Below are 25,378 nucleotides of genomic sequence, written 5' to 3'. Positions count from 1 at the left end.
CAAACACAGCACACACACACATTCACACAACACCAAACACTGCAGACTGCCTCTTCAAACCCCCCCTCCCCTCCACGCCACACATCTCCCTCCCGCAACCGGACCGCGACGCCGCGGCCTCCACTCACACACCATGGCAATGATGTCCCTCCCCCTATCCCGCTACCTCACACAGTGTAGCTCCCGCGAACCGCACAGCACGCCACATCTCCTGCACCTCACACAGCTCCCTACCGCAACCGGACCGCGAGGCCCCCTACCCCGCTACACCATGCCACCAATGTCCCTCCCCCTATCCCGCTACCTCACACAGTGTAGCTCCCGCGGACCGCACAGCACGCCTCACATCTCCTGCACCTCACACATCTCCCTCCGCAACCGGACCGCGAGGCCCCCTACCCCGCTACACCATGCCACCAATGTCCCTCCCCCTATCCCGCTACCTCACACAGTGTAGCTCCCGCGAACCGCACAGCACGCCTCACATCTCCTGCACCTCACACATCTCCCTACCGCAACCGGACCGCGAGGCCCCCTACCCCGCTACACCATGCCACCAATGTCCCTCCCCCTATCCCGCTACCTCACACAGTGTAGCTCCCGCGGACCGCACAGCACGCCTCACATCTCCTGCACCTCACACATCTCCCTCCGCAACCGGACCGCGAGGCCCCCTACCCCGCTACACCATGCCACCAATGTCCCTCCCCCTATCCCGCTACCTCACACAGTGTAGCTCCCGCGGACCGCACAGCACGCCTCACATCTCCTGCACCTCACACATCTCCCTACCGCAACCGGACCGCCAGGCCCCCTACCCCGCTACACCATGCCACCAATGTCCCTCCCCCTATCCCGCTACCTCACACAGTGTAGCTCCCGCGGACCGCACAGCACGCCTCACATCTCCTGCACCTCACACATCTCCCTCCGCAACCGGACCGCGAGGCCCCCTACCCCGCTACACCATGCCACCAATGTACCTCCCCCTATCCCGCTACCTCACACAGTGTAGCTCCCGCGAACCGCACAGCACGCCTCATCTCCTGCACCTCACACAGCTCCCTACCGCAACCAGACCGCGATTTCCCCTACCCCGCTACACCATGCCACCAATGTCCCTCCTCCTATCCCGCTAGCTCACACAGTGTAGCTCCCGCGAACCGCACAGCACGCCTCACATCTCCTGCACCTCACACATCTCCCTACCGCAACCGGACCGCGAGGCCCCCTACCCCGCTACACCATGCCACCAATGTCCCTCCCCCTATCCCGCTACCTCACACAGTGTAGCTCCCGCGGACCGCACAGCACGCCTCACATCTCCTGCACCTCACACATCTCCCTACCGCAACCGGACCGCGAGGCCGCGGCCTACACTCACACACCATGGCAACGATGTCCCCCCCCTATCCCGCTACCTCACACAGTGTAGCTCCCGCGGACCGCACAGCACGCCACATCTCCTGCACCTCACACAGCTCCCTACCGCAACCGGACCGCGAGGCCGCGGCCTACACTCACACACCATGCCACCAATGTTCCTCCCCCTATCCCGCTACCTCACACAGTGTATGACAACACCTACCACTGGAAATCAGATGTTCGTTGAAATAAAATATGTTTTCCTAACTATTTTACTGTCTGTATAATGTACACAACACTCACCCACACAAAACCCCCTCATACACACACACACACACACACACGCAAACATCCTGTCATTCTATGCCACACACTACACTCAAAAACATGCCATTTTTAACATGTGTATGACCAACAACACGCACTCACACACGTCACACACACAACATGCCTCATACACACACACACGCCATCACACACCAGCAACATACACACATGCTCTCACACACACCACACACCATGCCACCGATGTCACTCCCGCTATCCCGCTACCTCACACACTCTACCTCCCGCGGAACAACCAGCACGCCTGACATCTCCTGCACCTCACACATCTCCCTCCGCAACCGGACCGCGACGCCGCGGACTACAGTCAAACAGCATGCCACCAATGTCACTCCCGCTACCTCACACACTGTATGACAACACCTACCACTGAAACTCAGCTGTTCCTTACAATAAAATATGTTTTCCTAACAATTTCACTGTCTGTATAATTTATTCTAAAACACTTCTCACACCACCACTCACACACAACACTCACCCACACAAAACCCCCTCATACACACACACACACACACGCAAACATCCTGTCATTCTATGCCACACATAACAACAAATCACACCTCACCTTCACCCTCATAATACACACACTACACTCAAAAACATGCAATTTACAACATGTCTATGACCAACAACACGCACTCACACACGTCACACACACAACATGCGTCATACACACACACATGCCATCACACACGCCACATACACACATGCTCTCACACACACCACACACCATCACACACAACACACACACAAATACACAAACACATGCACACACACACGCACTCAGCAACGACACACGCCCTCAACCACGCAACACACGTACTCACACACACACACCAACCTCCTCTGCTGATACAACACACAAAACAACACTTCAACATAACCTTAACTACCACACACAACACAACCACCACTAAACAAACACACACACCCAACCCACTGTTCCAATTACCTACCCTTCACCATACACACTACACTGAATACAATGCACATTTACACGTCTCACCACCCACTCCCATTGCACATCAACATCCCACCACACACAAACATATACAACAACACAACACCTCCGCTACTAACACAACTAGCACAATAAATCACCTCTTCCTTTCAATAACATATTTTACACAAAACATTACTATTTACACATCTGTCTAATTTATTGCACACAAACACTCAACTAACCAACACTGACACACACACTCACACACCACACACTCACTATCACATCACACACTCACTCATCCACACACACACCCCACACAATCAACAATCACACACAATAATTACATACACACACTATTCTGCCACACACACAGCCAACATTAACACAAAACAAAAACACACACAACATTTCAACACCTACACAAACGCACACCAAACACAAATAAATACCCCTCACCTCACACAGTGTAGCTCCCGCGAACCGCACAGCACGCCTCACATCTCCTGCACCTCACACATCTCCCTACCGCAACCGGACCGCGAGGCCCCCTACCCCGCTACACCATGCCACCAATGTCCCTCCCCCTATCCCGCTACCTCACATGAGTGAAGATATACTTCACAAAGCACAGAGACACAACCCATCACTCAATGTTACCTTTTCACCTGACATTTTCAACAAGGTACTCATATTGTTAGAAGATACATGTCTCTCTATCAATAACAAAACACTACTTCAATTAGGTCTAGAAGCTCCCCAACGTCATCATCACGATGTACTCAATACAGACCTTATGCGAGAGAAACAATACAATATTTCCATACTACAAGAATATGTTGCCACAAGAAAACCAATGTTAATTCCACAACAACTTAACACCTATGACAACATCATGCAGCACATAAACAACGAACAAGGTGCAATCCTGTTTCTTGATGCTCCAGGTGGAACAGGCAAAACATTTCTCATAAATTTACTCCTTGCAGAAATAAGAATGCACAATCATGTTGCACTTGCACTTGCATCATCTGGCATTGCAGCCACTCTTATGGATGGAGGAAGAACTGTGCACTCAGCTCTTAAATTACCACTAAACATTGCTCATGAAGAAAACCCAACATGTAATATTACCAAGACATCTGGCCAAGCCCGTGTTCTTCAAATTTGCAAACTTATTGTTTGGGATGAGTGTAGCATGGCGCATAAAAAAGCACTTGAAGCCCTTAATAGAACCTTGCAAGACTTGCGTAACAATAAACAAATAATGGGTGGTGCTGTCATTCTTTTAGCTGGTGATTTCAGACAAACACTTCCAGTCATACCACGATCCACACCAGCAGACGAACTTCATGCATGCCTTAAATCCTCTATTTTATGTCGACATGTCAAACATTTTCCATTAACAACCAATATGCGAGTCCAACTTCTCGGCCACTCAAATGAACAACTTTTTGCACACACACTTCTTCAAATAGGTGAAGGCACTTTACCTACTGACTTAACATCAGGTGAAATTGCTTTTCCCACACATTTTTGTCACATGATGACATCACTTGAAGATCTCATACATCACGTCTATCCAAATCTCTTACACAATTACACAAACCACCAGTGGCTCTGTGAAAGAGCCATCCTTGCTGCCAAAAATACTTCTGTCAATGACATCAATCATCAAATTCAAGACATTATTCCAAACACAATTACTCAATACAACTCAATCGATACAGTTGTGGATTGCGATGAAGCCGTTAACTATCCACCTGAATTCCTACACTCCCTCGAACCATCAGGGATGCCACCACATCATCTTCGCCTCAAAGTTGGAGCACCCATCATGCTACTTCGCAACCTACACACACCTAACCTTTGTAATGGAACCAGACTGTGCATAAAAACATTGATGCCCAACCTAATTGAAGCTACTATCTTAACTGGCAACGCCAAAGGCCAAGATGTCTTCATCCCCCGCATTCCACTCATTCCTACAGACATGCCTTTTACTTTCAAACGGCTACAGTTCCCCATCAAACTAGCTTTTGCTATCACCATTAACAAAGCACAAGGACAATCTATAAAGTGCACTGGTATCAACTTAGAATCACCATGTTTCTCCCACGGCCAGTTATATGTTGCGTGCTCTAGAGTTGGATCCCCCCAACAATTGTACATCTTTGCTCCAACTGGAACTACCAAAAATGTCGTTTACAAACAAGCATTACAATGAACATTGACTTTCCTCAATTTCCATGAACTCTACATATTGCCATAAGAAATTACAAAAAAATGAAAGACACTCAATACACTACTGTCATCTTTTATTACTACATTATTTTACAACACACACTTTAACATTACATCAAATACACTCCTCTCAACAATGGACATTCGCATCTTTCAAGAAGCATTTCCAACAATAACATTTTCAAAAATAACTACCGTAACAACTAACATACACTTCAAACATTTGCCCTCATATACATGTGCTTTCTACTACTGTTGATTTACAAACACAATTCTAACTAATATTACATAACATTGGCATCACATTACAACTTTCACATACAACATTTACACATACTTATTCACACTTCACATCCCGGGCAACGCCGGGTTTCTCAGCTAGTATATATATATATACAAAAGTATAGTATGACATCATTCTTCTTAGACTGAGAATAATAAAGTTGTTTAACATCACTATAAAAACTGCGGCTATTTTTTTTATTTTTTTTTAAAGCAAAAGCTTCATAATAAAACTCAACCAATAAAAGTGGCAACAGATTTTCATTAACGGGTTTGATAGAGTGTGGATTTGGTATTTTGTTTCCGAAAATAAACATGTCATCAATCCGACCAGTTACATGTGGACACTTGATTACGACCCTGGCTTTTTTTTATTCACATGCTTATGCAATCTGGGATTTTCAGTCAATAATAATAATAATAATAAAAAGTCCCACAATGCATTGTAATTAGCATGACCGTAATATCTGGGGTTGGTGTACAAATTCCCAGGCTGGAATGGGTGTAGGTTCTCTAGCTTACTGTTTGATGGGGTTTGAAGATGCATTTATATGAACAGAGCTTATGGCTTCCCTAGCACAGAGAACACAGCTTTAAAGCATATTGAATGGAGGCCATAGTTAGAAGCAAAGTATCCTGATGCATAATCAAGTGCAGTCTTGTATCTTATACTGTCAATCTTTTATACTTCTTAGTGCAGGGGTGGCCAACTCCAGTCCTCAGTGGCCATCAACAGGTCAGGTTTTAAAGCAGCAGTCCAAGCTGCTGGGTTTTTTTTTTTTTTAAATCAAAATGTTCCCCTTTAATATGTACACCAATACAATCCACACAATAAGTCATTAGCTTAGTTGCCGATCAATCTGTTCTCCTGTGTTTGATCGGCGAAGATTCAGCTCAGGGGTTCACTAAATGTCTGTCAGAGCGATATAGGAGGACCGAAGATCATGTGACCAGGCAAGTTACTAGATGCAATTGGTGCACTGCTAGAGAGGGGGCAGGGCTTAAAAAGGGTGTGGCATAGCCTGTTTCAGAAAAGGGAAGGGATGTGACTTTGTAAATGGTTGCTATAGAAACAAAAAATGCTCGTTACATTAAAAATGTAATAAAGTTGTTTTAAAAAAATATGCTACAAGTATTTTCTCACAGTACAGAACTGATTTACTAAAAAAAAAAAAAAAACACATGTAGGATATTGTTTGGTCTGCAGCTTTAAGGATATCCCTGCTTCAGCATATGTGGCTGGCTCAGACATTGACTGAGCCACCAATTGAGCCACCTGTGCTGAAGCAGGGATGTCTTTAAAACCCTCAGCTTTTGGTGGCCCTTGAGGACTGAAGTTGGCTACTCATGGTCTTGGTTAAATAAAGGCATTTCATCCAATGCAATATTTCTTATTGGGATGTTTGAATCCTGCAATTATTGTAAAGACCGCCACCCATTATCCAACTTTGTGACTGCAGAGTATTATACCTGTTAAGAAAGGTTTTTGTTTGATACTGTATGCCTGTCATCTAATAAGCCCGTCTCGTCTGTAAATAAACCATGCTTTGTAGCTAATATTGTATCTTTGCAAACAGAAGTGATTACTGTATACAATGAAAATGTAAAGAAAATGAATTAAGAACACATCATGTGTTTGCTCCATTCCTGTATACAAAGTCTTGCAAAAGCTGCTTGGCCGCTAGTTTTCAGCACCTAAGGAACCAATTGACTGTTAATAAAGCCTAATTATTTCATGGCCTCCCAGTGCATTGCACAGCTTACACAGTAACGTTGTCTCCAACTGTAAGGAGAGAAAGTGGTTAAAAAAATAAATTATTTCCATATTTATCTTGCGTTACATTTTTTTACAATTGTTACTTTCCGAAGAATGGTGCATTCTTTTCTGACATTTACTGGCTTATTATACTTACGTTCCCATGTTAATAGAGAAAAGAATAGAAAGCCTGGCACCTGCGATGCACAGGCCTCTGCCTAGGGCAGCGTGCTTAACTCCAGTCCTCAACCCCCCCTCAACAGGTCAGGTTTTTAGGATATCCCTGCTTCAGCACAGGTGGCTCAATCAATCCTTGCTTCAGCACAGGTGGCATAATCAATCCTTGCTTCAGCACAGGGGGCTCAATCAGAGGCTCAGTCTTTGCTTGTACACATCCTTGACTGAGCCTTTGGTTGAGCCACCTGTGCTGAAGCTGGGTTATCCTGAAAACCTGACCTGTTGGAGGGGCTTGAGGACTGGAGTTGAGCCCCCCCCTGACCTAGGGTACCATTTGGAACAAGTGGTTCTGCAAATATACAAACCACCAATATAACGAGTTAAAAAAACAAATGGCATTGTCCTTGCACTGTGTATTTTAATAATAATGTTATTACATATTTACATCCTCTGGTCTCGTAATGTAAGTCACATTTGCTGCCTGTGTTAAGTTATTTTCCCTTCCTGTTTAGTTTCTCCTTGTACTTTATTTTATTTTTTTTAGAAAAGCCTTTCTATGATTTAATGTTTTGGTTTTTTTCTTTCATTCTGATTTACTCCTGCTTTCTGGTGATGGTTCCTGATTGCCTGTCTTGTCTGAAAACTGAAGCTTACGAATCACTTCCAAAATCAAAATATGTTGAGATATATATATATATATATACGGTATATATTTGCATATCTATAATATATACACAAAACCAAAATCTCAAAAAGAGCGCCTCCTTTGCAGCCTGATCTCATCTAGAACTTGCCAAATGTCTTGTCACCATTCAACCATGTAGTGTTGCCAGAGAGAGAACTGTCCAGTCTCGCTTGTACGATCCCACGATTTTGCTGCCTTGAGTGCTGCATTTTCACTGCAAGGCTGCAAATGTCTGCAATACCTTCTACCCTTTTTGTCTAATGCATTTTGTTTGTTTGCCTGGACTATTCCTTACCCTTTTATTTTATTTGCTGCATGTGACCATTCCCTACGGTGACCTGCATTTTAATGCAATGCAGCTCCCCTTCTCTTACCCCAAGCGTAACAAAATCATTGTTTTTTATTTATTGATAGATTTTTTTTTTGTATCCTTCTTAACTTTGCTTTGAGACTTATTCACATCCTCATCTTCTTCACCTTCCCTTCCTTTGAAATGTCTCCACGTACTTCTAACATACTGTAGTCCATTATGCTATATGTAACTTGTTACTATTTGATGTATATGAAGCAATAAAAACTCACCCCATTTCCTTCTGCTGCACTTTTTCTTGCTTCACTGCATGTTGATCAATTATTAGAATCTATTTTTGCGACAATTGACTGTCCCGCTAAATGTGTTCCATAGACAAGCAGGCAACCAGCACTGCCCAAATTGATCTTATTTTTTTCTTTCTTTTTTTTCTCTCTGTAATGTTCTTGTTTGTTTATTTGCATGCTGTGTGTCGCCTCTCTGTGTCACTGTATTAAAAGCAATGTCATGTGTGTCCCATACTCATCCATCACCGGATTCTCCGAGCGCTCTACCCTCTCTCGCTACGTGCCTGCCGCTGGTTCTAGGCTGAAACTCTCCTCTGTTTCCATGTCCCCTTCTTCAGTCTTGGCATATGTCCTGTCTTAGCTGGTCCTGTGCACTGTCTCCCACTGCCTTGTGTGTATTAATAGATTCATGACTTCTTAGTATATAATTCATCCCATTATCCCCTGGCCGCTAATCATTTATTCTCTTGGCTTTCACACAGGATTAACACACTCTAACAGGGATGTAATTCTTTCACAGCTTGCTACTCGGCTTTGGTTCTGCGTTGCCAAGAAGCTGTCTTAGGCAGTTGAAATTTGGGCTTTTGATTAACCAACTGCTCCATGTTTGTCCCTTACTTGTGTTTTAGAGAAGGATGAGGCTGCAATTGAGAGTTCAGAGTACAATGCCACGTCAGTAGCTGATGTGGACAAGCGGGTGAAACGGCGACTCCTTATGGGTAAAACTTTTCTTCCACTTCTCCATGTTGTGCTAGAAACTTATTTTTATTACCCCCCCCCCCCCACCCCCCTGTCTGTGTGTTTGTTTCAACTTTCTGGTGAGATTGCAAATGAGCTTCCTTCTCGTGAACCCACATTTCATTACAGGCGGTCCTCGGTTATCCAACGGAATCCGTTCTGGAAGTACAGTAGCGTTGGATGGTGAAATCGTTGTAAAGCGAGTCCCATGTTAATCAGTGGCGGTGACCGTTGGATAACGCATTCTGGTGTCGAGAAACAGTCCTTAGGGTTGCATTGTAAAGCGTTGGATATGCCATTCGTTGTAAAGTGAAACGTTGGATAACGAGGACTACCTGTATTTTTACCTTTTTTATTTATTTTTTATAATTCCTTTTAACAAACTTTCCCTCCTACAGCCTCGTCCTTTGAGTTGGATATATATAAGAAGCTTTTTTTTCAATACGGCTACTAACACTGCTAGAAATAATTATAAAAAGATTTCCTGCCTACAACCAACTTTGCAGAATACGTGGTACATCGTTTGCAGTGCGGCAAACTAACGCGCTTACAGTATGTTCTGTTCTAAGTATGATGCGATGGGAGGCGTGGCTATTTGTGGCTATTTAACGCATCGTAATGTATAATGGAAGAAACAATAGTAATGGTGACAATATTATTGCACATCCACTCCATCCACCAGGTTAAAATGAACACGCTGTAATATTCCTTGAGGGGGGTCTCTGGAAGCAAACATGGTCCAAATTTTGGGAAAAGTGATCACACAATTTCAGGCCGTTGCATTCTGTGAATGTAGAAAAGTTTAACCCCTTTCAAGGTACTTACACCGTGAAAGGACATCTATCTACGGAGCAGCTCGGCTACATACAGTAGCTATTACTCAGTGGAAAAACAGTGTGAATTCTTGCAGTTCTACCCACTGGATTTGATGAATTCCCTTCATAGTGTGTTTATTTGAATGCACGTACCAAGAATCCTTTGCCCTGACTGTGTACTGAGTCAAACCTTCAGGAATCTAAAAGAGGCTTAAAAGAATCTGACACAGGGAGCATCGCAGAAAGCCGATGCCCGTATCGAGCAGTGTTTTTTCTATGTATATCCATTGACTAGACGAGAACAGACCAAGTCATATATTCCACTCCGGTGTCATCCTGAGTCACAGAAATGCTTCCTAACCACAAGGGTGACTTCCCAAAGAATGCTGGTAGTTGCTGGGGGCACTGGTGACATTTTGATGGATAACACTTTGGTCCAGTGGACTCAATAAGTCAACCTTTCTTTTGAAGCTGGGATATATTGTTTAGCCGTTTTCAAAATCATCTTGTCTCCTCTTCTGACTCATGTGCTAAACCTTCTGACCTATTCCAGGCCTAGCACCATGTATACGTTTCTGAACACTTCTTTGGCGAAGTGGCTTAGTGCCGATCAGGCACAAACATACAGAAACTCCCATTCAAGTCAATGGGAGTTCCCATGCGGTAGTGCCCGATCGACACTAACGCACCTGAGCGCAAAACCCCCTAAGAAGTTGCACTATAAAATGTAATTGATACATTCAGCATTAAGGGGTTCACACGAACAGGACTGGTGGTAATGTTTAGTGGGTACTTCAGTGTATTCCAAAGTGCATGTTCGTTCCATTTTTAGCCGAAAACTCCCACTGACTTCAATGGGAATTTTTGACCGATAACGGCACAACCGGCCGCTTCAGATAATATTGAGTAAGGCCCTTAGAATAGCAGTTGATTGGCTTGGCTGTAGATTTTGATACATTGAAAAGAATTGAGAAATATTTCCAAGCTTCACTGTAGTCCTTTTAATGAGAATACTGTAGTGAAATACCAATAGCAACACAGAGGATAAATGAAGATGATTGGTGATGGGCCACTAAAGTCAGTGTTTGAGGCTGTTACATCCAGTGCATGGGAAGCTTTTTTATTATTTTGTTAATTATTTACAGTTGACAGAACGGCGACATTGGTCACAGACCATACAACACCATTTGAAAAGGTTATCAAAGCAATTATTGTATATTGGAAAGCATCCGTCATGTGGGATTGTAATGAAAGTATTTTCCTGGTTATCTGTACATCACTCTCTCGATGGGGGAGACTCTACCCGGTAGAGCCTCAGAGATCTAATAAATGTTTTATCAGGATGTTATCCCCATTTAACGTATCGATAGTTGGATCGCATATTCACAAAGGTGATTAGCGTTACGACGCCCTCGTGATAACCAGAGAAATATCGGATCGCTAACTTTTAACGGACGTTTGCTTACTCCTCTGCATATCGTATGCTAATGAGCCGTTGGCATAACATCGCAGATCCACAAACCTCCGTTCGTTAGCGCAGGGAAATAACGTTCCGATAATTAGGTCACATCACAACCTGCCGTTACTCCACCCAGACTGTGATTATCAGAGCGTTATTTCTGGGAATAGCTTACAAGCCAAAAGAGCAGGTCTGGAGTGGTAGCCAAATCATTGTACTGCGTATAGGACTTAACACTTTCATTGCATGTGTCATACAAAGATATGTTATGGATCATATCAATGTCTGAAACGCATCAAGAGGCGCGTCTCATATTGTGTCATGAAGTGCATCTAATAAACTCAACTATGGCTCTTTAGTGATTAAATTAAAGGTAGGATATGTTTGCCTGACCTAACGTGGTATGTAATCTTGACTGTATTGGGTATGGGTGTACAATAATATGTCTACATGTTATAACAATAATTACCAAGAGACACAAGTAGTGAACAAAACACACAAGTTACTTCACTGTGTGCGAACGATAAAGGGAGAAAAAAATGTACAGGTCAAAAAATACAATATTTACAGAAATCATCTCTTTTGGGGCAGAACTGTCTGTAATGCATGTGCACTAATTGGGACGGACAGTGTAGTTTTGCCATTGCGCATGTTCAGCGTATTGGTTAACACGCCTGCGCAATGAAAATCCCAGCTCATGTAGCTAGCATAACGATGCTAGTTTGCCGAACAGACGTATCATTAGCTTGGAGGATACTCGTTAAACTGGGGGAAACGACCTATTTAGGTGACCTCACGTTGGTAGCTCAGATTTAACAGAGATCTATGGATCTTCCCCTATATTGTAGGCTGCACATGCATTGGTGGCAGAGAATGACAGTAATGTGATACAGTAACAGAATGCAGGAGTTGCATAGTTTAAATACATTTCGGAATTTACATCCTTATAACATGATACAAAAATCACAGTATAGGAACAATATAATCTGCAATACAAAATAGTACAGAAAAGTCCATTTATACCAATGTTTTAGTGTGTAAGTGAGACTGCAATATTAAAGCAGCAATTTCCTTTGTTAGCAGATTACCTGACCCAGGTATTGCTAGATCCGGGGGAACTCCTGTTACTCTTGGTAATACATTTTTATTTAAAAAAAGGATAATTCAGATACAAAATTGGGAAGGAATATTTGTATGATATGCCCCCCCCCCCCTCCCCGGGGTGCGTGTGATTTATTTCTAGGGAATGGGGGGGGGGGGGCGCGGGGGTTACATAGGCCCCGCGCTCTTCCCCAAGGCATTTAAATAAAATGTCGGGGGAGGTGTTAGGCCTCTGTAACTTCTCATACCGGATCTCAGCCGGCTCTTCGGCGACGCGTCGCCATGACAATGCGGCATCAAATGGCAACAACGTGACGTCATATGACGCCGCCGAAGCCAGAGTGCAAGTAAGGAGAGGGGAGAGCAGACAGGGGGGCACTAACAGAAAAGTTTGCGCGCCCCTGATCTACCCCATAACTTCCAATTCTCACGCACTGGGAGAGCGGTCCACATCATTTAAAATCCCAGATTCTTTAGTATCCCGTTCCCTAAAATGTCTAGTTTGTTCTGACATCTTTGTATTGGGTAAATCTGTACGGCGAGGGGTTCTGTCATGTTTTTACTCGCCATATTACTCTCATAACATAGGGTTACCAGAAGTCTTTATTTAAAAAGAGGACAGCAAAAGCCGCATGCGTGGTTAGCACTCATCACTGGCGCATGGGTGGTTGGCACTCATCACTGGCGCATGCGCGGTTAGCACTCATCACTGGCGCATGCGCGGTTAGCACTCATCACTGGCGCATGCGCGGTTGGCACTCATCACTGGCGCACGCGCGGTCGGCTTTCGTTCGTGCATCAACGTCGCTCGGGTTTATTTTTTTAACATAGGATTGTAAGCAGGGGGTGTCTGGAGCTGAACCCCATTAATTTAATCTCCGGGTACTCCCTGCTTTCAGAGATACAGACCTCCGTAGAGGGTGCTGGTCGCAGCTTCAGCTGGGGTTTAAAGCTCCCGTGTCGTGGGCCAATAGGAAGCCATGTGAGCTTTGAAACTCCGCCTTTACATTAACCCTGCTATCCGGGTATTCTTAATTAGGTATTATTTCTCTTTTTGGTGATGGTTTTTTCCCCCAACTTTCATGAAGATTAGGGCTCCCACTATTTTCATTGATTGATTATAGTATTGCGATTTTGTGGTTGTGTAATCCAGGGGTGCTCAAAATTTTCCCCTGCGTTCCCCTGCCTGCTCTCCTCCACTGCTCGCGCACCCCCCACCCCTGCTTGGCTCCGGCGTCATGACATCACGTTGCCATGGCAATGCGGTGTCATTTGCCGCCGGGTTACCATGGCGATGTGTCTCCGAAGACCAGGTAGGAAAAGTTACAGAGGCCTCGCGGGATCCCCTGGCATTTAATTTATATGCCTTGGAGAAGACCTCTGCAACCGCTGCCCCCCCCCCCCCCCCCCCCGGAAAAACTTTCTGGAAAACCCAGTTTGCGCGCCCCTGGTATAATCCATGGCTTGATCCAATAACCAAGAGTAAGTCTCACTCATTACCACCAATACTAGAACGCCGTCCCGTTCATTCTCTTTATTACCTGGTGCAGTTGACTCTTGGACCTTATCAAAGTATCACTCGTTGAGACCAGAATGACTCAACAAAAATGTTTGTTCTTCAAAGCCCCCAAGTCTCACTAATTCACCTCAAAGCTATTTAGTCACTTTTAGACAAATGTCAACAAAAAAAAAAATCTTGCCCTACTCGAAGTCTTGGCCGGCGGCACTTTATAATCTCCCAACCAAACCTCCTGGTTTTTATTGGTTTTTGTACAAGTTAATTCCTCTGCTCCTCTTACCAAATCTTTTATGTGATTCTGCGCAACTAAGGAGGTTACTGACGTGACCATGAAAATATAAAAGCAGTATAATATTTCGGTGTTGGTTCAAAGGATCTACATTACACCGGCTGGGACCGGTACAACTATTGGGGGGTTCTACAGTAGAGGCAACGTTTATTCTAACATTTGCTGTAAACTAGCCGGGTTACATTCTGGGTATGTGCTGGGTATGTTCTGGGCTAGTTTGAGGCACGTTTAAGGCATTTCTGCATTGACTAACGACCCATAGGATTAACACAGCAGGGATCCCTGGCAGTCCAATTCAGTTTGAATGGGACTGCCAGGGACCCCCGCTGTTAATCTGATAGGCCATTAATCAATGCAGAAATGCTGGGGCTAGTTTAAGGAAAGTTTAAGGCATGTATTCAGAATGTACCTGGGTGTTTCCTGGGTTTTTTGGGGAATTGCCACTGGTTTTTGTTCGAATAAGAGTTGCCTCTACTGTATGTTCCAAGGGAAACGTGGTGAGAGTCTGTGGCAAAACGTGCGCACCGTAATGTTTCCAGGGAAGAAAAAAATACCAATAAAATCAGTAGGATTTAATTTTTTTATACGAGGTGTAATTTTATTTTGCCGCAGAATTGCTCCATATTTGTCTTTAGACATCAACTCCTAAGGCTTGTAGTATAGTGCGTGCGCGTGCGTCAATGATAATTGCAGGGCGTGAGCCTGACGTTGCTATACCTGAGACGCGCGCACGGCCGTGAGCATTGGCGCGTCACATCTGCGGAAATACGAGAACTTAGTATTTTAGCTCTGCTGTCGCAGCACGTGACTCTGCGAGCCAATCACTGCACGGCCTAACGTGATGTCAGAGCCACGGCCACTAGCCGCGCGCGTCACCACTTGCGCTATAGAAACCAAACTGCCGAGCGCGTGCCCGCACGTGCACCAGCGCGTACTATATTACAAGCCTAAGCCAGGGGTGCTCAGCTCCAGCCCTCAGGTCAGGTTTTAATCAGAGCTCAGTCTTTGAGCCACATGTGTTGAAGCTGGGATCCTTAAAACCTGGCCTGTTGGGGGGGGGGGAGTCTTGAGGGGGAGTGGGGTCTTGAGGACTGGATTTGAGCACCCCTGTCCTAAGACTTCAGATTGGAAAAATATATATTTCAGCTCCACCCCACATACTGAGGGGTGAGAATTTTCAGTTAAACACAAGTAAGCGATCCGAGGTGCAGTGTAAATAAAGACTGCACTGGAGTTAAGGTGTACTCGGCCTAAACTCGTGCTCTAGTTTCTTGGTGAGTAGCACGTTAGGGGGAAAAAAATGAAATAAACTAGGGAACCATTTGTACAATCCTGGTAAAATATTTTTATATTTTAACTTTGTTTAATTATTCATGTCTTATCAATTGGAACATAATAACTGCATCTTAATCTGGCTTTCCTTTGCTACACTAAACACACGTTTTGATTCGCCCTTTTACAAACTCATGCTGAATGTCAGGCGTTAATGGTCTTTATCATTGTTCCATTTGCTGTCTATTAATATTACTCTGTTGAATGACAGTCACATTTAAAAGCCACCAGCCCCTCGAGAAAAAAATAAAAAATCAGGAAGGCATCTGCTCTTTGTTAGTAAAAGATACAATCTTTTAAAGAGACCAGTGTTGGATTTGCTGCCCAGTTGTAATTTATTCTCTCTGCTGCCCTGAGCAGTCTGGCAAGTTAATTTTCAAGATATATAAAATAACGATGTGGTTTTCAATTCTCATTTCCCTCTGCTTGATGGATGGCCGGTACAGTCATGGTTTTATCCACACATCATCTACAAACCTGGCCTTGTCACTTTTGTCTCTTTCCAGATTCATTTAAAGCAGGGGCGGCCAACTCCTGCCCTCAAGGGCCACCATCAGGTGAGGTTTTCAGGATATTCCTGCTTCGACTGAGCCACTGATTGAGCCACCTGTGCTGAAGCAGGAATATCCTGAAAACGTGACCTGTTGGTGGCCCTTGAGGACTGAAGTTGACCTATCCTGTAATACATGTTAACCGGAACAAATATAGTGACACATCTCTGGTTGGCCACTCCTGAGTGAAAGCATTAAAAAGTACATTGACCTGAAACACAAACACTACCAGTCTGTTCTTATGACACATGTCATCACCCTTTTGCTCCCTGGAAGTTGCACCGTTTTGCAAGTTAATGCTGGCCCTGCTGTACCTTGAAGTTCTATTACATGCCATAAATACCTAGTTATGGAATTCCCTTTTGTTCCCTTGCCATCTTTAATGTAATCATATTCACTCAGTTATTCAAAGATCAAATGCACGCTCTGTGAGTTCTGATCTCCCCTAAGAAGGCACAAAGATTCTTATGTGATGTTTGCCCAGGCTTCTAGCATTTTCAATGCAGGGCAACATAAAGCCCAGTGTTTGCACACTTCCAAATGATGTGAGTTGCCATCTTTGATGTGCTCCCATTGTTATGTCCACTTTGAAAAGGAAGAAAGAAACATTTGATATCCCTACCGCAGATCCAACCTACAGTAACCACTGTGTAAGTGGCCTGCAATGTGTTCAGATCCGTGCTTTCCTGGGCCCTCTGGCAGTGACGGGATTAAAGCAAGGACGTCCATGCTTGCAGCATTTGTCCTAGTCTGTGCTTTTTGTGTGAAGTCGAAGCAATTAGGATGCGATGTAAAGAAGTTTGCTTAGCCTATACAATGTAGCATGTTCAAATATCCTGCAGGCAAATGAGAACAAAAAATAAAAAACAGATTACATTTGTAGAATATCCCAGACTATTTACTTTCTTTAGTCACTGAAAAATTGTCATTGATTCAAGGCAACGCTGCATCCAGTTCTGTATCACATTGGTGTACAGGCATACCCCGCTTTAAGGACACTCACTTTAAGTACACTCGCGAGTAAGTACATGTCGCCCAATAGGCACACGGCAGCTCACGCATGCGCCTGTCAGCACGTCCTGAACAGCAATACTGTCTCCCTACCTGTACCGAAGCTGTGCGCAAGCGGGGAAACTATAGAGCCTGTTACACATGCGTTATTTATATCAGTTATGCATGTATATGACGATTGCCGTACAGTACATGCATCGATAAGTGGGGAAAAGGTAGTGCTTCACTTTAAGTACATTTTCGCTTTACATACATGCTCCGGTCCCATTGCGTACATTAATGCGGGGTATGCCTGTATTGTATTTTTACGATAACTTTTATGACAATAGAGCTTTCGATGCAGCCCCCCCCCCCCTTGACCCCGGCCCCAACCGTTGAAATATACCCGCAAATAAAACTGGCACACAAGGAAAGGTCTGGAGGTTCAACGGCCGCAGCTTATATCAAAATACCAATAGCAGAACAGTAAGTGCCCAAAACCCTTCCACAGTGCGCCACCTGCCAGCAAGTCCAATAATGCTCAACCATGACCCGGCAAACCCCACAAGCCAGACCCCACACAGCTCGTAGCCACTAAGATGACTCATCAGCTGTGAGAATAGGCCCAGGTACCCACAGCACAAGGAGCCCTGCCCACTCGTCTATACATGTCACCACTAGGCTGTTACTGTACCCACGGAGCCCTGTCTGGCAAGGATACCCCACACTTACCCACCAACCAGCTGCCCTGACAGAAACAACGACTGCTCGACTCGCACTCCCTGAAAAAAAACAAATTTCTTATTTTTTAATTTTTTTAGAACGTTGACATTTTTTTTTTATTACATCTTACGTCTTTATTCAGTTTTTTATTTATTTTTTTATCATACGTCTCGTACAAGTACAAAGTCAAACAGAAACCAGCAAAGGGGAAGGGGGGCGGCGGGAAAATCTTTGCGTTAGAGGCGCGGAAGGCCGGCTCCCGCCCCCGCATCCAACATATAACTCCCTCCAGGCCATGCCCCCCCCTGGGGTCACATCACCACACGCCCTACGCCTTAAGGAAATAAGGTGGGGGGGAGGGGTGCCTCGCCCCGGTTGATCATGCCACCCCTCACTTAATGGTTCAGTGCTACTTTTCTGCTGCTCTATACTGTATATTTTTATGGTCAAATTTGAGCTGGGATACATAATATACCCAATAACAATAATATACATACATCATATATTTCACCCGCACTATATTGTTTTGTTTCGTAGATGGTTGTTTTTGGTATTTTTGCTTTATATGGACTTTTTTTTGGGGGGGATTGGGGGGTTATTTTTTTTATGTATTCTTTTGGCATTTAGCCCACATCAAATCAAATATATTTTGTATGATTATATTATAGATTTAAAGAGCGCTTCATTACATTGTTTCACAATTATTTATTGTATGACCCATTGGTGGGGAGGGGAGGGGGAGGGAGTCAGGATGTGACCGCAAACGTTTATTTTTTTATTTTTCTGTAATTGATATCTAATTATGAGTGAGGGCTGTAATCCAGGAAGGTATACTATACATATGAGGTATCTTTTCCCCCACACCAAGTGAGATCATATAGCTACCGGTGTATTCTGGTGCCGGTGCATACCTGTTTGGTAGAACAAGCCTGAGATCTCGATGATGGTATAGGGAGGAATCAGGACAGGCTCTCAGTAATGGTTCTTCGGTCAGCGCAGCGCCTCCAGCCCAGGAGGATCCTGGTGCAGCCAGGAGGAACCTCATAGGCAACTCTTCTTAGTGTTCGCATTCCAGACGTCACACCAGAGAGGGTATAACTGGAGTTTTATTAGGTTCGGTACATAATACAGGTTCCATTTCCTGAAGGCAGTACCCCGGGCTTGAGCCCCTGAGCACCCCTCCTCAGCCTAACTTACCCCCTAACAGGGCAAGGCCTCAGCCCACCGGTCCAGGAGAGACTTACTGCTGTGTCCTCATAGCAGGGAGGGCAGCACAGAACTAACTCCGAAAACCCTTACTCTAACCCAGGGGAGCGCAATCTTTTTTCCTTGGGCCCCCCTGCCGTCTGTCCCCCTCTCCTTGTGCCCCCCCCCCCCTGCTTACCTTGCTTCAGACGTACTGGCGTCATGATGTCACGTTGCCACGGCAATGTGACGTCACATTACCCCTCTCCGCGTTACAATGGCAACACGTGAACAGGAGCGTCTGGAACAAGGTAAGTAGAAGTTTACAGAGGCCCTGCAGCTCCCCCGGTGTGAATTTAAATGTATTCAGGAAGCGTGCGGTGGCCTCTGTAAACCCTGCGCCCCCGCAGCGATTCCCGCGCCCCCCACTTTGCGTACCGCTGCTCTAACCTCTAGAGGGAAACTCCCTCCTTCCCAGGGGAGGGACTTGTAAGCCGGTCTCCTTTCAGTTATAGGCCCCCCTTGTAATACCAGGCTACTCCTGAACTTTATTAGGTAACACACATATAACAATACAACTAGGGCCTGCAGGATTTGTTCCCAACACTGGCCCTTACAGTGCTAGAGGGGCCAGAGAATTAGTAGTCCAAGTGGACTTGGCTACACCCTCCCTCTGGTTTTTGAAATTCCTCACGACCTCGCATGAGGGCATGCTGTAGCTCCATTTTGGTGGTGAGCCTGGTCCTTCAGATCCCATAGGGTCCCCTATGGACACTACACCCATGAGCCCTCTGGTGTAACCTACTAGGAGAGTACCTCATTTGTCCATGCATCTCAGCAGCGCCTCCAAATGTAGCACCTTTTCCCCCACCCTAAGTGAGATCATATAGCTACCGGTGTATTCTGGTGCTGGTGCACACCTTTCAGGTAGAACAGAAGACCTGAGATCTCTGCGGTGCTATAGGGAGACATCAGGACAGGCTCTCAGTAATGGTTCTTCGTCAGCTGGCCTCTTATCAGTCCTAGCCCCCACCCCCCCTTGTAATACCAGGTTACTCATGAAATTTATTAGGTAACACACAAATAACAATAAAACCAGGCCCTGCAGGATTTGTTCCCAACCCTGCCCACTCTTTACTGGGAGTTACAGTGCAAGAGGGGCCAACAAGTCAGGTTTTCAGTAAATCCCAGCTTCACCACAAGTGGCTCAATCAGCCACCTGTGCTGAGGTAGGGACTGATTGAGCCATCTATGCTGAAGCAGGGATATCCTGAAAACCTAACCTGTTGGTGGGGCTTGAACATTGGAGTTGAGCTCCCCTGCCATAACTTATGAAATATTGTTAGAATATCGTACAAGGAGCGCACTGTGTCTGTAATGCGGAGTGTCTGGATAGGTATATTAATCCGGCCACGGATTTCGGATTGCTCTTTAAAATAAAATGAAAAATCCAAAACGGCGGATTTGCCTTTTTGAGACTGATCCGCGGACTAAAGGAAGCGGCGGATCCGAGGCGGATCCAAATAAACAAAAATTCGCCCGTGTCTACTGCTCAACCAAAAATGGTTGGCCAGTTGGTTTTGGAGTTCTCTTCACAATAAAGGAGCCCTACCATAAAATTCCCATAGAAAAAGAAGAGGACATATGTATTACTACACTATATATGCTCTCCATTTTCTATTGGAATTTTATGGGGGGTTTTCTTGAACAGTGTAACACTGTGCTCACCACAAACAAGACGAGACCCCGGTACTGAGAAGGGAATAGATAATGAGCCACAGGCACGGGGGCCACGTCCGGAGTGTAGGGTAGTCTTGGTAGCCGGGTCTGGGGTGGAGAGGTCAGGCTTGTCTTTTTACTTGCCGAGCTCAGAGTAAGAGAGGTCCGGAACGTAGAAGGTACTATTGCCGAGGTCAGGTTTGGAGAGAGCAGGATAGTCAAGGTGCAATGTCGGGGTTGGAGAAGAGCGGAGGGTCAGAGATAGCCGAGTTCAGAATACCAGAGAGAGACGGAAGGTCCAAAAGCAAGCCGGGTCGGTACACAGGAAATCAATCTATGAAACAGGGCAAGGTAGAAGAGGTTAACACACAGTTACAAGAATCTATGCTCAGCCAAAGTGCCAGTGGCACAGCTGAGCATATATACTGTAGGCAGGACTGCCCAATCCCATGGAGGGGTGGAGCAGAGGAGCGGCCTCAGTGTAGGCTGTGATAGGGTAAGAGCAGGGGCAGGTGAAGGTGATGGAGCTGATTGGGCTCTGTTGCCATGGAGCTTGAGCTGATGACACGCGATGCGATCTGAAGGCGGGGGCTACCCTTGCGGCGTCTGGGGACGTCTGGAGTGCGCGCATGCGTGTTGCGCGAACCGCAGGTGCCGCTCTGCAAGGGGAAGCCCTGCGCGTGTGCGGGGTGGCGTGCAGGTGCGTGAGATCGCGCGAGTCTGGGATCCTTGCAGCGGGTGCCGTCCTGACCAGAGAAGCTCTGCGCGACTGCACATGCAGGCCCCCATCGCACACGTGCCGCCAGCAATGACCGGCCGAAAACCGGGACATTGGTCTACATTTTGGGACACCAGGACTGTCTTGGCTAAACCGGGACGTCAAGTCACCCTATCTATACAGCGCCTGTTTAGTAGTATTTTGCCTTAAAGGCAATGTATACTTCGTGTGGAAGTAGGGTGACGTGCACACCAAAAAGCAATGCAAACAAATGAATGCGAAAGGGTCATTTAATGACTGAACACAGTCATGGAGATCCACCGTTTCGGTGCAAGCTCCTTCATCACCTGCACCTGACCAGGTTTTGGCCTGTTGCACCCACACCTTCAGCCTTTGCTTTTGTTTATTGGTCCTGATTCCCTCTTTTAGCTTGACTTATACTTAGTGTGGGCCATATTCATTTCATTTAGAACGCGCACTCATCATAAATAGATCGAGTAATTGCTATTTTAATGAGCTTTGCACCCATACATTAAGCACAGTAAATAGGGTAGTACAGTAATTTACAGCACAAAGCAGCATTTCCCTTTTTTCAGCAAATGTATACAATAACAGCACCATTTGGTGACTAAATTGGGACGTAACTTCTTCGTATTATTTTGGCACTCGAGGACTGCTCGAGGTTTGGGGGTGCCCTATGTGAACTTGCTGTTGCCGGGCTCCGGAGGCAGAATCCAGCATGCTGCATTCGGAGCTGGAATTGAGGAGAAATGGGGCCACTCCAAACAGTGGGGACCCTAAGCGGCTACTTAGTCTATTGGTAGGATAGCACCCACCACTGTGGGCCCTAAAGCTGGTTTCCAGTGACCGGGGACAAGACCGGTGCGATTTTTCCCCTACAAACATAAGATAGAAACCCATGATGTACAGTATCCACTACGTGGAGAGAGAGATGGAAGTGGAGATATAGGGAGAGGAGTGGAGAGCCGTAAAAGATAAGCGGAAGAATTTTGTAGTGAATGCAGAGTTTTAGAGGGTGCCAGCAGATAGATTTCAGGAGGAGAGAAGCCGAAACTGATGGAGAGTACGATTATCCAAACAGCATTTTGAATGTAATAGTTTGAAGGGTAGAAAGCTGCGAGGCATGGAGGCCAGGAAGTTGAAATGGAGGCCAGGAAGAAGGTGGTTGCAGTAATCTAAGACGGGGTGCGTAAATCTTGTAGTCTGCGCCCCACTGCCTGCTATCCCCCTTGCTCATGCCGCCCTTTCCTGATCGCCGGCGTTTTTCATGACGTTATGTGACCGTGTCGCCATGGTAACGCGATATCATGTGACCCTGCTGCGTCATTTGACGCCACGTTGCCAGAAGCCGCTGGAGATCAGGTGAGTAAATTACAGAGGCCTCTCGCGCGATTATGTGGCATTTAATTTAAATGCTTTGTGGAAGAGCGCGGGGCCTCTGTAAGTGCCGCGCACCCCTGATCTAAGCCGGAGCAAATGAAAGCATGGATTAACATTTTAGTAGTAGGGAACAGAGAAAATGTTGTATTTTAACAATGTTGCAGAGAAAGAAGCAGAAAGATTTAGCAATTGCATAAAGGTGAGAACAAAAGTCAAATATGACACCTAAACAACACACTTTGGGAACTGGATGGATGGTGGTATTACTGACTGTGATGCAGAAGAGTAAAATAGGGCATGATTTAGGTGAGATTATGAGCAGCTTGGTCTTTACATATTGAGTTTAAGCCTTAAACTTTAAGGTATCCAGCCAGGATGAGATTGCTGTTGGACAATTTGAGAACCAGACGTGAGATTTGGTGTAGATAGGTACAGGTGTGTGGTGTCATCTGTGTACAAGTGATACCTGAAGATAAATTAATAGAATCATAAAGGGAGTGTGTGGAGAGGAGAGGTCCCAGAACACATCTTCAAGGTACACCTACAGATATATCAACAGAGGAAGAAGAAGAGTTAGAAAGGGATACATTAAATGAACGACGAGAACAGTAGGAAGAAAGCCAGGAAAGGTCTTTGTCCAAGGGAGTGGAGAGTGTGAAGGAGAAGTGGGTGGTCACCCGTATCAAAGACTGCAGATAGGTCTAGCAGAAGGAGAATATAGTACTTGGTATTTCCTAATGTGAAAATCATTTTCTACTTTAGTAAATGCTTTTTCAGTAGAGCGAGTAGTGTGAAAACCTGCCTGGAGGGCATAGGAGCTGTGAAAAGATAATGTGGGAAGATCCAAGCCATTGCAGACATTTAAAGGCAAGGTGTTGTTTAGTAGGGTCATGGGAGTTCTTGAGCGTGTTTTAAGGAGGGGATGAAAAGACATCAGAGGAGAAGAATGAGTTTAAACTATGAGTACTCACAGGTATCAGAAGGGAAGCTATAGATCAGAGGAGATGGAATGGAATGGGATCAAGCTGGCAGGGGAAGGAGAAGAGTAACTGAGATATTTACTCGACTACTCCATATGAGAAGGCATCTATAGGAGATGAAGGGGGATTCAGGTGAGTATGTGTAGTAGGGGAAAGAACAGAGTGGATTACTTATCTGACAGAGTCCACCTTGTCTTGGAAGTAGTCAGTGAAAGTTTGAGGAGAGATGGAGGGTGAGCGACCCTGGAGTGAAGAGAGTTAAACAGAGTAAAGGTGTGTCTGTTACACCTGTGAGTGATCCAAGTACGAGATTTCTTCGATAGATGCACAGAGAAGCTAATGCAAAAAGGTAGAAAGCTTGTCTCACTATTGAGCCAGGGTTCAGGGTTAGAGTGCCATGGAAGAAGGGGCGCATGTTGGTCAAGGGTGCTGGGAAAAGATAGTCGTAGATGTGACCCAATTTTCAATGTCGGGGGAGGATAGAGAAGAATGTTTAGAACTGAGGGGGGATTCCAGCGCTTGATGGTCCATGTATCGGAAGGCTCTGGAATAGTGCAGGGACACAGGAGACATAGTGGAAAATGAGTTGGAGACAGCCGTTGAGATTTGTTGATGGTCCAAGATTGGAAAATCGAAGATAGACGAGAGAGAATCGTTTGTAGTGACGACAAGGTCTAAGAAGTGGCCAATAGTATGGGTGCTGAAAGCAGGCAACTGGTAAAGGCCATAGGAAGAAGTAAGGGAGAGAAAACAGGAAGCCCAGAAGACAATATGAGAATTAAGCTCTCCTAGGAGGAGGGTGGATAATTAGAGGAGAGGAAGGAGGACAGCCAGGATTCCAAATGAGAGAGAAGTGGAGGTAGCAGAAGAAGAATGATAGATGATAGCAATAAGTAGGTGCGAGTGGAGAAAAAAACGACTAGCGTGAAACTCAAAAGGAGGAGAAGGGCAGAGAAGCAGGAATGGCCATGCGGGTAGGAATATGAGAGAAGGAAAGGCCGCTGTAGGGAGAGTGCAACCTCTGTAGTGAAGTAAGAATCAGAGAGCTAAGATTCAGTCAGAGCATGGAGAGTTGGGGAGCGAGAGAGCTTAGATGGGGTTTGGAGAACAATCTCCAGCAGCACGTAGCGATGTACAGAGAGAGAAAGTAGGTGAGATTGGGACATATAGGAGTGAACTTGCATTGAAGGATTAAGGGGGGTGGATGTAATGAATGTAGAAAGGAGAAAAGTTAATAGAATAGATATGGGGAGAGAAGTGAAAGTGCAATGTATATGGAATGTGAGTTATAGGGCAGACAGAAGGAACATAATAAGCAGAGATGAGGCTGCAAAGAGAGAGTAACAGAGTAGACATAGTAGCCTAATGTATGTACTAATCCAGGGTTGCTCAAACTTTTCCCCGTGCGCACCCCTGCCTGCTCTCCTCTGCAGCTCGCGCCTCGGCCCCGGCGTCAAATGACGC

General features: G+C 45.4%; 1 protein-coding gene across 4 annotated transcripts in view; it reads left to right on the top strand.

Moving 5' to 3' along the window:
• SCUBE1 (signal peptide, CUB domain and EGF like domain containing 1) overlaps window positions 1–25,378 on the top strand; it is a 245,748-nt gene that overhangs the window by 118,452 nt on the left and 101,918 nt on the right. For 2 of the 4 annotated variants that reach the window (XM_075602785.1, XM_075602784.1), the window contains exon 7: window positions 9,024–9,113. The exons of the other annotated variants lie outside the window; for them this stretch is intronic. In XM_075602785.1, the coding sequence (XP_075458900.1) occupies window positions 9,024–9,113 (90 nt within the window). The remainder of the gene's footprint in view (window positions 1–9,023; window positions 9,114–25,378) is intronic. 4 annotated transcript variants of the gene reach the window in all.

The sequence above is a fragment of the Ascaphus truei genome, chromosome 5 (genome assembly GCF_040206685.1).
Source record: "Ascaphus truei isolate aAscTru1 chromosome 5, aAscTru1.hap1, whole genome shotgun sequence".
In the NCBI taxonomy this organism is placed as follows: Eukaryota; Metazoa; Chordata; class Amphibia; order Anura; family Ascaphidae; genus Ascaphus; species Ascaphus truei.
This window is presented reverse-complemented; position numbering and strand designations above follow the sequence as displayed.